Source organism: Numida meleagris, chromosome 1, assembly GCF_002078875.1.
Source record: "Numida meleagris isolate 19003 breed g44 Domestic line chromosome 1, NumMel1.0, whole genome shotgun sequence".
NCBI lineage: Eukaryota > Metazoa > Chordata > Aves > Galliformes > Numididae > Numida > Numida meleagris.
Window position 1 is genome coordinate 76,968,630 of NC_034409.1, and position 15,682 is coordinate 76,984,311.

At 39.2% G+C, this 15,682-nt stretch overlaps 1 protein-coding gene across 11 annotated transcripts in view; it reads left to right on the plus strand.

The window, feature by feature from the left end:
• Positions 373–15,682, plus strand: part of SPAG17 (sperm associated antigen 17) — a 98,347-nt gene continuing 83,037 nt past the window's right edge. For 9 of the 11 annotated variants that reach the window (XR_002438758.1, XR_002438765.1, XM_021396965.1 and 6 more), the window contains exons 1-3: positions 373–562; positions 7,913–8,053; positions 8,345–8,404. Coding sequence is in view for 9 of the 11 variants with exons in the window: in XM_021396965.1 (XP_021252640.1) it covers positions 446–562; positions 7,913–8,053; positions 8,345–8,404 (318 nt within the window). In the remaining 2 variants the exon portion in view is untranslated. Of the gene's footprint in view, positions 563–592; positions 823–7,909; positions 8,054–8,344; positions 8,405–15,682 lie in introns of those variants that run through there. The other 2 variants (XM_021397007.1, XM_021397017.1) reach the window with 2 other exon arrangements.

The window sequence follows — 15,682 nt, forward strand, 5'->3', positions numbered from 1 at the left end:
AGCTCTCCTGCTTTCTCCCAACCGTGCCTCCCTCTCCCCTCTGGGTCCCTGTGCCGGCACATCTGGCAGCGCTCAGCCGGTGATTTTGGCCTGGGAACGGCCACACACCCACACCTGTGCCCAGGGGCTCAGCAGGACGCCGGGCCGAGGTCCCCCTCCAGCCCCACCGCGTGCGATCAACCCCATGCCCTGATCCCAGGTACAAAATGGCGGCCCGAGGCGCAGCACCTCGGTTCTGAAATCAGCGTGTGCTGCTCAGGCTATAGCCTACAGCCCTACGAAAGGCCCCAGCGCGGCCTCGGGTCCATCAGCAGGCAGCACGGGCCTATAGGGCTCGAGGCGCGGCAGGCCCGGTTGCCGCAGCGACGGCGCGGCCGCAAACCGGGGTCACGCGGGAGCCGGTCGCCGGGGCGACGCGTGAGGTCTGCCCGCTGCCGGCACCGCCATGGCCCCTAAGCGGGCCAAGGCCAGCGGGGCGGCGGCGTCCGCCTCCGCCTCCTCCTCCGGGGCAACTGCAGCGAAGAGCTGGGAGGCTGCGCTGGTGTCCGCTCCCCTGGAGGAGGTGAAGGCGAAGGGCGGCCGAAGGGGGCCTGGCGCTGACGGGGCGAGGAACGCTCGGGGTGGGCCGCGGGTCGTGCGGGGCTCCCCGTGTCCAGCTCCGGAAGCGGCCCCCGGCACGGCCCAGCCGCCCGCTCCTCGGGGGCCGCTTTCCTCTCCCCGGGTCGGACGCCAAGTTTCGGCTCGGAGTGAACTTCTTATAAACTGCTGAACAACGGGGTTTCATGGAGGTGCTGACACAGCATTAACTCCCGCGTTGAAAATGTGAGGCTGTAATTTTCCTGCGTGAGCAGCTAAAAGACGCTTTTTTTTTTTTTTTTTTTTTTTCCTAAACAGTGTGTGAAGATCTAAAGGCGTATTTGGGTTTCCAGGTTCTATGTAAGCAATGTCATTCTAATAAATCTTGACTCGCAAGGAAAAAATTTGATTTCAAAATAGCACAGCAGTTTTGCAAACAATAATATTTCTCTAGCATGTGTTTATCTAGCACCAGTTCTGCAAGTGAGACAAATGACTTCCATGGACCCCTTGTTTGGGGGTTCCTGTTGTGCCTCATTTGAAGACCCAGGGTATTTTTTGTTGTGTTTTCCCTTTTTTTTTTTTTTTTTTTTTCATAATGCACTAGCACTTCTGGTAAGCGTGAAGACTTAAGAATTCTGTTTTTAAATTGACCAGTCAGTTTTCAAAAAATGCCCAATTCCAAAAGTCTCCCAAGTACTTGTATTCATTTTTTCATTTGGTAGTCACCGTCTTGTACAAGTTCAGCCAAACAAAATCACTGTTTGCAGTAAGTGCTGCTCGTCTAAGTCTGTTGCTTCCCCTTCCCCCCGCCCTCCCCCCCCAGAATGTACATTTTCAAAAGTACATGAGCCATTTCTTGCTGGCAAATCTTGTCCTTACTCCAGGAGAATGTCCCCAAAGCCTGAGAAAGGGGTGGAGGTTCCCTCTCCATACCCTTCTCAGCTCCTGGCTGTTTTCCTGGGTTTGCTAGCAAGGTGCCAATTAGCGAAATTTTGTTTTTATGGTGGTGTTTATTGTGGCTGGGGATATTGTCCAGTGAGTTCACTGAACAAAGTGCTCTGTTTATTCTACTGCTTCTATATGTACTTTATTACATTTGTTAAATATAAACTGTTATACTGAAGTATTTTAAAAGGTAGGAAATAAATGCTCAAAATTTAAGAAATACCAGAATTAAGATTATTCAGGACCACACATTGAGGCAGATGGAAAGAAATGTTGAATGTATTCACTGAATGGTGTCAGAATCCTGTTGGAAGAGAGTATGTGATCACCTAATTAAGGATTATTGTAATGCCTGTACCCAAGGGAGCTTAATTAAGATTCCTTGGTTCCTTAATTCTGGTACTGTCCACGCGTTTTATGTTCCAGTTAAACTAATTCCATTTTCTCTGTCTTGCTGCTGGTAAGCCGAGCCTAGGGGTCAGTTTGAGCTCAAGCTTCTGTGGTGCTGGAGAACTGCTAAAACTCCCTGTTGGAGGGCAATTCTTACTCAGCTCTGATCATCGTGGGCAGAGAAAGACATAGTACTTAGCTGTCAAATGCTCTTCTGAGCGTCAGGGTTTATGATGCCCACACGTGAGTTTACTTAATGTAAATAATTGTGCTTTGTAAAAGCACACCTTTGACGAATGTGTGCCTGTGCTGCCAAACTTTTGTTTCTTCCTCTTGAACTTGGAGAAAACTGATTTTCTTACTTGCTTAATCACGTAAGGTTTTTTCATGAAGGGATAAAAATGGTCTTTCTAATCAAACCTTATTCAGCAAATAATATAAGCTTACTATCCTCTTCTCCCCCTACCCTCCTCAGCAATTTCATAGCATATAGCATTTAAACTTTACATATTTAAGGTCAGAAACTGAAAGCAGCTTGTTATAGAAAGTGTTGAACTATTTTAATTATAGTTGTCACCAACCACACTGCACAAAATTATTTCTTACATCATATGTGATATACTGGATGAAGCTGAAAATATCTGGGAGATGACAGGAATTCCTACCAATTAAATACATTTCTCTCCTGGTAAATCACATGTAATGAATTTTAAAATTTTTTATCACTTTAGAGAATATTCTTTCCTTTTAGTGAAGTCAGAGGGAATTTACTAGAACTGGCTTTATGTTGTACCAGATAAGCTAAGCAATGAAATTTCTCATTTTGATGTGTGTTTATGACTTACTTACAATATTTTATTAGCCTGATCTATGAAAAGGAGCCATTTCACTTGTGGTGTTAACATTTTATGGAGGGTATGCTAACCAAAATATGATTTAACTGGTATTTACTAACCAAATAATGGCTTTTTCTTAAACACACTGTGAAAACTGGCGAACAGACAACATAAAAACATGTACAGAGGAAATACGGATTTTGCAGAGCCTCACGTTGTAGTTTATATATATCTTGTGTTTCTAACATACTCAATAGAAAAAGCAGGAGCTACAAGTTGAGTTTGTCTTCATATATTTATCAAGATAATTTGATTGGGTTAATTGCAAAATTAAATTACAAAATATAAACTAAGATGCCCAGGTTTACATTTTTCATGCTTTAAGTAGATAACAGGGCTATATTTGCTAAGCAAAAAGTGAATTCTGAGCAAACAGCTCTGATATATCTATTCTATGTCCTTATTAGGTGCTACAGCTGAGCATAGCGACTGGAAGCCACATTCTGCTCTGATTTCCCATCTGTACTGTTTCCTCTCACTTTATTGGCATTTTAGGGCCTGAAAATTGAACTGAAACTAGGCCTTGTAAAACCATTCAAAATATTCAGTACAGGATGGCTCTACTTTTGGTCGCAATTCATTCTGCTTCCTCTTTGGAGAGGAATTAAATGTTCAGTTGAATTGTGTTGCTCTGTAACCTGCAATCATACAGCAAAAGCCCAAGGTCCTAAAACCAGAATCCAGTAGTAACCTGGGCAGATGTCAGTCAGCAGGCAGTGAAAGCAGACTTGAAGGTGTCTTAACACTGGTGCCCTGTGCATCTCTGCATTAGGGCTGCAAAATTGCTGATGAGCCACCTTTTCCACTAATTCCTGCTGTGTTTAGTGGTTTACAAGCTCCCTCATTGCTGAAAACAAAGAATGCTAAAGGTGAAGTATTCCCAAGTGTTCATAAATCACTAATAAATCTGTTTCTAGGACTTTACTTAAAAACTAGGAGATTAAAGAACTCTCGCCTTTTGATGCTCAAATACTTGGAGTTTTAAGCTTTCAAATGTTTCCCTTTAGCAATTAGAGTTACATTTGAAATTACAGTGTAAAGAAATGAGCCTACTAGTTGTGGCCCTTTGGGGTAGGGGGGGGAAACACCAAAAAAAACCACCAAAAAACCCACTTTAAATACCACAAGAATAAATGGCAATGAAAAATGACGGATACGGATGAGACAAATGTTTGATGCTTTTTCTAGCAAAGAAATCTAGAAACCAGTACTGCAAGTGTAGCCGATGTATCTGATTTGTTCAAACATCTCCTGTAAAACAGCTGTTCTTTTATGTCTAGGAAATGAAGCAGAGAGTGCAAGATGTGTTTAAAATGAAAAGAAAGCTGCTTGTGTGTAGTTTTGGGAGTTAGGTGGATCTTGCTGGGACTGGAGCTTCTTCTGCAGTACAGAATCGTTTATGACAATGGTTGTAACTGCGTGTCTTCCAGTTTGAGTGATCCTACCCATAACTGGAACTTGTCTCAAATTGCATAGAAGATGTTCAGTTAACAATGTCGCATTTCCCATTATTATTATCATTCAATTTTGAACCAGTGCTGTTGATTCTCTGGGCTGTCTGCTATCTCTGTTTCAGTCATCTCCACTGACAGTCAGTAGTGCTTCTGCTGTTCCCCTAGTGGCAGCCTCCCCAGACTGTGTCCGTGCTTTTCCTCGACTTATTGCTTAATTTTCTCTGTCCTGTACTTTAAGCTGGGAACCTCATTTGAGGTAACCCTAGGGTCATTAATCTATGCTCCTTCAGATCCTTTCTTAGGTCTCTCTTCTACAATAACATTTGAAAAAATTAAACTAAGTAGAGCAGCAGTTGTATATTGAGGGAGAGAATGTTTTAAAAGTAACCATATACATTTTATTACCTTTCCTTCTCATTTTTATGTTGTGATTTTAGGTGGTGAGCTGTAGAAGTAGGGTCTGTTTCTTCTCTGTCCTTTCAGAGCCTTGAACATGAAGGGTACTGTTACAGTATTGATAATATAAGGACAATGCTGCAAAAAATAATAAATTTTAAGGTCAGAAAAAAGGCAGTCAGTTGAACACCTTAAGCTATGTACTAATGCTGCATGTTCTCTGTCCTCATCGACCTCAGTTGCTGTTCTGAACATTCCACTTTACTGGAAAATGAGCCTCAGGGGCTTCAAAATCAGTCAGTGTAGAAATAGATAGCATGTTATAAGTGACTGGGAATTCTGCATCATAATTCCCTGCTCCAGTCTGTGTAGCTATTTCTCGTACTTATCTAGCTCCTATTCCCAGGTGTCTTGCCTTTTGTATAAAAGGAACATATTTCTGATTCATATTCCAGGTAAAGAGGGATAGGAGCAGTTCTGTGGATAAGCTTTAGAAGCTTGTTTCTTTGAAGCAGAAAATTAGTGGAGGGAAAAAGAGATGCTAGTGATGTCAAGGACATACCTTTTGCTGAATCCCTGAAAATGTTTTGTTTGGATAAATCCACAGTGTTTTTGGGAAATTCATTTTCACAAGCGGGACTTTCCCAGATGTTTTGCATTGGTGGTATTGGATTCTCTGAAGGTGCCCTGAGTAAAAATCAGGAAATTTTTCTCCTTTGCTTCAAGTGCCTTCCCAAGGAATGTGGAAGTGTTGTGAAGAAAAAAGTCCCATTACTCACACATAAGCCTGAAAGTGCCTGGGAAAATATTAGAGATGCTAGGAATTGGACAAGGAGTCTGAGAGTTGAGAAAGCTGCCAATGGAGTCAGGTAGCGAAGTGGGGACTAACTGGACAAGAAGACTGAGAAGAAGATGATGTTAGGGATTAGGGATGCAAATCTGGGATGTGAGAAGGATTTGGAGAAGTTACGGCACTCTGGCAAGGAGCAGAGTGTGGAAACAGAAGGAGAAGTGAGCTAGCAACAGTTGTAGGCTAAGGGTGCAAAGGTCAAGAAGAGTCAGGGCTATGAGGAAGACAGGTTTCACAGACATCACTGTTACAGGATGATGCTGGTTCTAAGCAGGTGTAATTTCTGGGTACCAAGATACCAGCATGTTCTTCTAAGGAGAAGAAGAGCTTGAGGTAGAGAGGTCTTAGAACTCTGATGGAGATTTCTTCACATATATGAAAAACTGAAGGATGTCGTAGGAACAGGCACTGTTGCTACTGGATCATTCCTCACCTCAAGCCTAGACTAAAACTTAGCATTTCTGAGTATTTCACTGTTTGTGCTGTTGGCCTGTCTCTATGACACTTACTGGACTTCATTCCCCTCTTGGTGGCCCACACTAAGGAGAACATCTTGGTGATTAGTTGCTCCATTAGCTTACGTCCTGTCTAGATGGTCCTTCTCAAGGCTCCAACATTGTTCATGACATTGCTACAGGAGGGTCATTCAATAGCAACAGTTTGCACTTTTGGAAGCTTAGAATGTAATGCATTTGCACACAGATATGAACATCCAAATGCTCTCTGTTCAAAGAAGGCAGCTGTACAATGACAAATTCAACCTGAACTCAAATTAACTGCAACTCTTGTGCATGTTTTGATGGTAATGTTGGAATACCGAGTTCTTTCATATACCCATAGCTATCTTGACAACAGGTTAAGCTGTCAGTATTCCCCAGCTCTGTAGAAAGGGGAAAAAGGAGTTGAGTGGACCTAGCTCAGTCCCCACATGGACCACTGATGGAGAGTTGCCAGCAGTGCTGCAGCTGTTGCCATTTCTCCAGTGAGCAGTGTCACCACTGCAGGGTGGCTGGAGACATTTAGGGTGGACTTTTTTTTTTTTTCAGACATAAGAAGGAACAAATGAAGAATAGTGTTGTAAAACTGGAAAAAGAGAAACATCTTTTTATCACATTCTTTTTTTTTTTTTTTTAGAAAGGTTAGAAAGGTTCTTTCCTTGGCTTTACCCTGTACTCAAGTTTTGTTCTTCTGTTCTGCAAGCATGCATGTATGCATTGTACATGATACATGAATATGAAAATATTTTCATAAAAATCCTAAACTATTAACTTTTCTTAAATTTGTCTTTAGCATGATGTGCACTGACTAACATATGAGTCTGCTTAGCCTGGTCCTGTTTAGTATGACAGTATCTTCAGACCACCTAGATCTTCCTGAAGCTCTTTCCATGTTGACCTTAATGAATTTTAATGAATCAGTATCCTTGCAGTTTACACATTCAGGTGTGCAATAGAATATAGATAATATGGTGCATCTTGAAGTGTGGAAAGCACAACTCCTAGATGTGCTTCTTGTTCAGGTGTCACCAGTTCATGTGTCACTGGTGCTGATGAAGAAGACTGGAGAAAGCTGTAGATGTGTTGGAGATGGCCACTCACTTTCTGAAAGTGATTCCAATAGGCTGGAGTAAAAGAAGTGGAGAAGATTTGCGTAAATTACCCATCTGGAAGATTCTGTTGATGTATAACCCTAAGTAACATGTTTAAATCTCCTCTTCTGCATTTCTTTAATACTGAAGTAAAAATTTTCTTCTTAAAATTACATGTGTACTTTTCTGCAAATTGTTGTAGGTAGTGTTTTTTATTTGTTGATATTGTAGTAAAATATAGCTTGCTGTTGATACAAAATTTATCTTTGTTCAGAATACTTAGTGAAAAAATGTAAGAACCATGGCATTCATGAATAGACAGACCCTCATAAAACATGTAAACAATGCTACAATTTTTAGAAAATAGTATCCAGTTAGTTTCTCATTTCCAGGATGAGGAAGCTGGATTTTTTTTCATTTTTCTAGAGCAAATAGTTAATGCCAACAGTATAAATACATATATTTAAAATTCTACTTCCTTTTTATTTACCAGACTCTCAAATCTGCAAATGACATGCAAAAGCTTTTTTTACCTTTGTGTGATGCTAATGCAGCATCTGCCTGTAAGGTGTTTTAGTTTTACTGGGCTCTTGCTTTTTCCACAGCATAATGCTGCCACCTGATGGCAGAAATAATTGGAATAAATCAATATATGCTTTTTCAGGTTGTTCACTGTATTGTAGTGTGTTTCATATGGTAATGAATATGTGTTAAAGAGAATAATTTATCTCCACATGCTCACTCGTTGAAAGTGCAGAGAAGCTTTGTTTGTGCTCATGTTCTAATGCATTCAATATTTTATTTTGGAAAGTAGGATGATTGGAAGCCTAGCATCGCTTTTGTGGTGGGGGCCAAAATTGAGGATGAAATCCACACCAAGGCCTTGTCCCTTGCTGTCCAGGTGCCACAACGGAAGCTCTTCAGCGTGGTAACACGTGAAGATATCTTCAGACAGGTATTCCAAGAAAGGAACTTTTAATAATAAACCAAACCCTAATTGAATTACTCTGGAAATTTTAAAAGTTACACTACTTCATAGGAGTTAAAAATGGAAGTAGAAAAGCTTACTGTGTGAGCTGATATGCTCCCTATAAGTGTTGAGGGTTTCTTCAGACTTTTCTTCAAGGTGCTCATCAAAGCTCTCTCCCTAAGGAACTTTAAGATGATTTACAAAGGGGAATAATAAGTAAAAGAATTTCTTTAAAATTAAAATCTGATTACAGCAGAATGCTTTATTTCCTTGCAGATTGCAGAATCTGGAAGTCAAAAGGGGAAAAAGGTTAAGGATGTGCCTATGTTCTATGAGGTAGGTTAAAACATATATTGCAGAGTCAGAGATCTTACGCTGAGGTAATTACAGCTGTGTAATTATGTTATACATACCAGAGTAAAAGCAAATCTACTGAATATGTCTGGTAAAATCACTCACCTTAGTTTAGATACTTAACTGCTTTCTCTGATATCAGCATATTTCTGTTGGACTGCTAATTAGGTGAGGATCAAGATATCTTTTTAGTGATACTAGTTTTATTCAGAATATGTTACATGGTCATATTTTGATGGTAAAAATTACAGAAAAATATTAGACTCTGCTCTCCCAGATGCTCACAGTAATTTAGAGCCTTATACCTTCATTTATTGGCACGCAAGCCCATAAATGAAACACCAGCTCTGTGTGCTACTATCCATTATAATCTCAGTTTGATGTTAATTCTAACCTGATTCGTCAAGTGGGGTATGTCAGTGGGGTTGGGAGTCATGCTTAGTACAAAGAGGACTTCCTTCTCCCTACCTTGTTAATGTTTTACATACAGCTTGTGAGAGGCTATAAAATTCTGTGATTAATTAGAAGATTGTTTAATATTTTCTCAGGTAGAGTTTTATGGCCCTACAGACCTGGAACATAAAGAATTTTGGATCCCTCTAAAAAGATCTTGTTTGCATTTTAGTTCTAAAATGACTAATAAAATTTTTATATGTCTCGGGTTTTGGTGGACTTTATAACAGGTCTTTTTAGTTGCAGTCTGTTTTTCAGTAATGCCAGACTACTATCTGAACAAGTCCCTTTGGAATTATTTACCACTGACATGACTGTGAATTTTATGCAATTAACCCTCTGCGTTTAGGACTAGCCTCCCAGGCAAACCCACCCTTATATTACCTGGGATCTAAAACCCCTTCAGTCCTACTGACAGAAAGATTTTGAAGTCTGGTTCTAAGCAGAAGCTTTGAATGATACCTGTATTTAATTACTAAGAGCAATTCTGCTTGTGAAGTGGATACTTATTAAATTCCAGCTGTCAGTGCTGTGTCTCATTAGCTACTTACTTTATTCCTCAAAGACATTTTTTTCCTCCCCTCCTTTAACAGAGAATATAAAATGCCGGTTCTGACCTTTTGCTTGGACTCAGTTTCCTTTCTGGCTGTAGTGAATTAGAAGATTGATCGTGTTGCCATGAGCATTAAGATCCTGCCTCTCTGGGCAGAAATTTGCTCCTGAGTGTGTACTCAAAGTCCATGTACAGTCTGTGCATTCAAAGATTTTGCTGCAATAAGGATAAGCAAGTATGAGGCTAGCACAGAACACAGAGCTGTGAAATACTCTTCTGAGAGAAGCATTTCTCTCCCTTCTGCATCCCATTCTTCTCTATTGTGGGATTCAACACACTTGAGGAATATGCACATTCCACAGGTGCATATTCATTTCTAGTGAGATGGTAAATAATATTACTAAACCATTAATGATCTATGAATATATGAAGTATGCATGTGAGTGAATTTGGGACTGATGACTAATGCATGTTAATGTGGCTACTAATGGTAGTGACAGCAACGTTGTTACCCATGCCATTGCTCTTGCAAATTGTGTCTACTCAAATGTTGAGTGTTTTAATAAATACCAGCGTAGCAGTCTGCAGTGCCTGCTTTAAGTCAAGAAACATTAATGAACTATTGGGTTGGTGTATTGCAAGCTAGTTATGTATCATATTAAAGTAATTCCTTTTGTCTATTCTAAATTATTTCCCTTCAGGGCTTTTAACATCTTAGTGTGTTTGATTTCATATCATGCTTATTGTACAAATTGAACAGGATAATGGCAGGGCTTCTGAGTGTATAGCTAAAAGATTTCCAAATGCAGGAGAATTTTGTGTCTAACTCTTTTTCTGCCTCTGAAGTGACTTGAGGAGGAGTGGGAGTCCTGATTTGTAATTTTTTTGCTAGTTCCAGCACTTAATTAAATGATGTTAGGCTAATTCTCTCAGAAAGATGCCATAATATTTTTTTCTTCTTTTTTTTTTGTATGGGAAGACAAACATTAAACTTGCTGTAAAATATAAACAGATTTGATATCAAGTCAGGTTTATTTATCGTATACAGTTTTTCTAACAGACAAGACCTAAAGCTGTATTTTGACTAAAATGTATGCATTATATATGCACGTTATGTATCTTCTATTGTTTATGTACCTGTTTGTTTTGTAAGTTTTCTGTTAGGGTGGGTAATGTTATATGTAATTAGGGTGCTTTACCTCTACAAAATATGAGACTGTGTTTCAGTTTCCATATGTTGATTTTTGAAAATCTATTCAAGCCTAAATTTTCTATACCAGCTTTCACAGAATCACAGAATTGTAGGGGCTGGAAGGAACCTCAAGAGATCATTGAGTCCAGCTCCCTTGCCAAAGCAGGCTCCCTGCAGTAGGTTGCGCACGTAGGCATCCAGGCGGGTCTTGAACGTCTCCAGAGAAGGAGACTCCACAACCTCCCTGGGCAGCCTGTTCCAGTGCTCCATCACCCTCACTGTGAAGAATTTCTTACGCACGTTTGTGTAGAACTTCCTGTGCTCCAGTTTGTGGCCATTTCCCCTTGTCCTATCACCACACACCACTGAAAAGAGTCTGGCCTGATCCTTTTGTTTCCCACACCTCAGATATTTATAAACATTAATCAGATCCCCTCTGAGTCTTCTTTTCTCAGGGCTGAACAGCCCCAGGCTGATCAGCCTTTCCTCATACGGGAGATGCTCCAGGCCCTTTATCATCTTTGTGGCCCTCTGCTGGACTCTCTCCAGGAGATCCCTGTCTTTTTTTGTACTGGGGAGCCCAGAGAGCTTTGTTCGTCGTGCTATTTTTAATTTTTTTTTTTTTCTGGAAAATTCTGATGAGATTGAGTTCAAGGGCTATGTGAATGGAAAGATTTTTTTTTTCCTTGCAGCATTTGTTTTCCAGCTTTGTCAGACTCATCAGGGCAGAGTTAGTAATGTTGACTTTACATTACTCAGGAAATCTTGAGAAGGATTTTTGTCGCATACACAGAAGGGAATAAGCTGGAGCTGGAGAGTAGTACCATGGTGAGGAAAATTTTGAAAGAAGATGGAACCTCATGCAGCCCCTTAATGTGAGAAGACTGGAAGTAGATAGCAGGGTTGCTGCAAATAAACAACTCAGTAATGGTCATGGCCATGAGAGAGCAGAGCACGGGAGAGTGAGAGACGTGAAACAGTTTTGTGGTTCTCTCAGACAAGCTGAGATGCCTGAGATAAAGGATCATGGAAAGATGAAATAGGCACAGGTGGTAGAGACGAGAGCAGTTTTGTTTGGACGTACATCCCAGAATGCTGCCTTCACAATGTGCCCTTGTTCTGGTGAAGCCTTGTAATAGCAGCACTCTTTCCTACTCTGCTTTGACTCATCTCCAGGACAAGCTAGCCTGGGAATCCTATGTAGCCAAGAAAACTGGGTTGCAATTAAAAATGTTAACCTTTATTCCACTACATATGAAGAATTAATATACTAAGTCTGCTTTCTCACAGCAGAATTAAGGCTCCTAGCTACCGTTGTCAAACTGGAAAATATCATCAAATCAGGGGCCAAAACCAAATCCTAGCCCACTCTCATGCCAGCATTCTGTGAAACTGAAGCAAAATAAATAGCTGTAGCCAAGTGTTTCTCAGGTGTTAATCACTGGGTAGTCAACTAACTCTACTGAGATCTTTGGGAGATGATGGGAGGCAGTGTGAACGGCACAGAGTGCATTCCAGAAGTCCTCACTAGACTTATGATTCCTTAAGGACAGGTATAAGTGAATGCAAGATAGAAAATCTCTTAGGCATGAAGTAATCTCTTAGGCAAGAGTAATTTTGTCTTCTACTTAAAAAAAAAATTGGGTTATAATGGCCTTTCTGCAAGCACATTTTGAGTAGAAAAGATAATGGCCATAACCCATGAGAAGAGGCCATTAAAAATGGAGTAAAATCTGTGATAGCGGCAAATCTATAGGTTTCAGGGGTTGAGAGGAGAATATGGTTAGAGAAGGTATTCAAATCAGAAATGAAAAGATAAATGGACTGTTTGGGTTTTGGACCTCAAACATAGTGGAAGTGTTTGGGGTGGCTGAAATGAAAATTTCCTGTGAAGTATTTTTTTTTCCTTCCTATGCTCTATCTTTAATGATGCCATATTTTCTCTCCTCTATCTTTCCTTCGCCTGATATACACTGGATTTGAAAGGAAAATTTTCCCTCTGTCTTCATCACCAGTAAAACTGATTCAAAGCTCTCTGTGTTCTTCTCAGTCCAGGCTGAGAACTGCTGGGTAGTTAGAAGCATTTTAGGTTTACACTTTTCTGGCTTATACTATTCTAGCTTATATGAGGATTTAAATAGGAGTTGTGTCACTTCTCTAGGGGTTGGATAGCTAAATTTCTGGTCAAGTATGAAAATGTCAAGCTTGTTTTTCAATTTGTAAATATGATATATTTTCCCAGGAGATCATAGTGAATGTTACATAAATACATAAATAAATACGTACATGCAAAATATGATACATTGTGTTAAATTAGTAAATAGATAGATTTGATCAGTAGAATTGATTATTCTGACCTGTACCACTGGTCTCAGTGGGGTTTTTTTCAAAAAGAATGTCTTAAAACTTTTAAAATCAAAATCATATTTTTTTCTAAATGATTAAAAACAAGAATCTGTTATAACTTAATTTCTCTCAGGGAAAACCTTTCCTGATAAAAGTTACTTCTAGTTTCAGTGCAAATGCATGCTTCAGTATATAATTTAAAGTCATGCTTAGTAGATCAAAGGAAATCTTGCAATTAGTCTTCTCAGTGTAAAAAATCTGAAATTCTGCTCAAACTGTCCCTAATTTTTTCTCTTCCTTTAGTAATGTGTAATAAACTCCTTCATGTTTTTCAATTCTTAAGTAATTTCTGTGAATATTTTCTAATGAACACTTACAATTAACTAGTTTTACTTCATTGTGGAGTTAATGTTTTTGTTGAATACATATCAAACACAAACATAACATAATCCATGTACTCCTATTTGATAGCTCATTGTATATGAGTCTGAAGTTTGTAGAAGTTGTCTTGGGTACTACCTTGCACTGAGAACAAACTTTAAATCAATTGGTTCTCTGCTGACCACTGAGTCCTTCCCGTAGTTACCACTTTTCAGGTTCTCTGTCTTGTAAATTTGGTCTGTTTTCTTTGTTCTGAGATACATCTCTTGTAATTTACAAAGTCAAATCATATTGCTTTCTAATGTTATGGTAACTATGTTAGCCAAACAGCTTTGTATGAATAAGTTTTCCTCTAGATTATTTGTAATTCCTATCCTTATTGTGTCTTCCAGAAATCCTGTCATTGAAGACTTCATCTTTTCCTGGATAATGTACAATATTTAAAGTAGAACAGTCTTAATATGTTGATAATGATTATTTTGGAAGTTAGTCCCAGGTTTTGTAGAACCAAAGCTGAATGTTGTAGTATGTAGTATGTAACTTGCATGTCACTACAGGAACTGTTAATATTTAAACAGAAGATAATATATTGATTACAAGAAGAGAGTATATTGATTATAAATTTTTATCAGTGGCTGAACACAGAACCTGTTCCATCCTCCTGTTGACTTGCTTCCAAATCTGCACAGCAAATGATTCTCATACAAAACCTGATTTTTACTGTACTTTGTTCCTTATAGGGAAGGAGTATCAACTCAGATACCTCACATTTCAGGACAGAAGCAGAAAATGTGCCAGTTTTATTGTTGGAGTGAAGATACATAACAGCAAACCCATACTGACCGTCATAGACAGGCATACAGAGTTGTGCAGTTTCATAAAACAATCCAAAGAGACCCCCAAATTAAACCTTCTACTGATAAGCACACTATGCACAGTTTTCCTGTCAAAATCCAGTTAAATTGAATGTTTGCACTTAAATCTTAATTAGTGCATGTTTTGTGCAGCTCATTTTTGAGGACTGAAAGGTTATTGATTAGAAACAGAATCTTGCCTTGCTTTAAAATTATTTATAGGGTGTATGTTTTTTGTTTAGGTTTTTGTTGGTTTGTGTTGTTTTTTTTTCCCCCTAAGCCTCTGCTGTCAGAATCCTTGGGAATTTGTGTAATGTTGACAGTACTTCTTGCCTTAATAATAGTAGGATCAGAAGGATCCTTGAGTTTTCCAGGTGTAACTGAAACAGATTCCCATCCTATCACTTCCAACACAAATTACATTACCTGAGATATTAAGATCTCTTGTAGAACAGTAAAAAATGAACAAGCTGAAATAGAGCAAATTGAATGAATACTGGCAGAAAATGATGGATTTAAAGCAGTCTCACTTAAGGCTTTTCTGTAGATTGTGTTTTGCTGGACGTGTGTGGAATATAGATTTATGAGGTAAGGGTTGCTGCTGGTAAGGCTATTTGAAGTAATTGTTGGTGATATCACAATGTCCACAAGAAAGAAAAGGTCCACTTTGGATGGGAACTCAGCACATAGTTCCTGGAATAGGTGCTGTTATTGTATTATGAAAGTTTTTATATATGCATATATATATGCATGTGTGCTCATGTGCATAAATATTCAAAGCTGTCTTATTCTGATACCCCCCTCACCTCAATGGCATGAATTGCATTCAGGAATTCAAAATAATTTTTGTGTCCTCTCTCCAGTAGGTCCTAAATACCTCATGCTTTTCTATGTTTTTTTCCCATTATGTCCTTTTTTTCTGCTATCTGTCTCTAACAATACTTTCATTGAAGAAGGGAGAAAAAAAAAACAGCAGGGGAGAATGGCACTAGGAACAAGGGTATGCATTTACATTGCCTAAAGGATGTTACAGTAAATTTGTAGTATATAATAACTGAGATATTGGCTTTATTGTGTTGTGTTTAGTTTGTTTTTTTTTTAATGCAGTACAGCTGATGATACCATACCTTTGGTGAAAAAGTGATATGAATCTCTCTTATGATACTATCCTGAATGAATTAGCCTCATATATCAGAGAGATCTTGCTTTTGAAAGTGTAGAAACGAAAATCAACATCTCCAGCCCATTTGCCCCTGCTCTTATAAGAATTCTCACAGTCCTCCGTAGTGATTCTTCCCATAAACTCTTGTGTCACCCATTAGATTCTTATCCATAATTCATGATTCCACATCCCCCTTTTAGCTGTACAGTTTTCCACCCTACTACCATAAATATTTTCACAATCTAGTGGCTTAGAGTACCTCTGTAAGGCTATATATTCCTTGTGCTTAATTCTTGCTGCATAAAGCTGATATATGCAA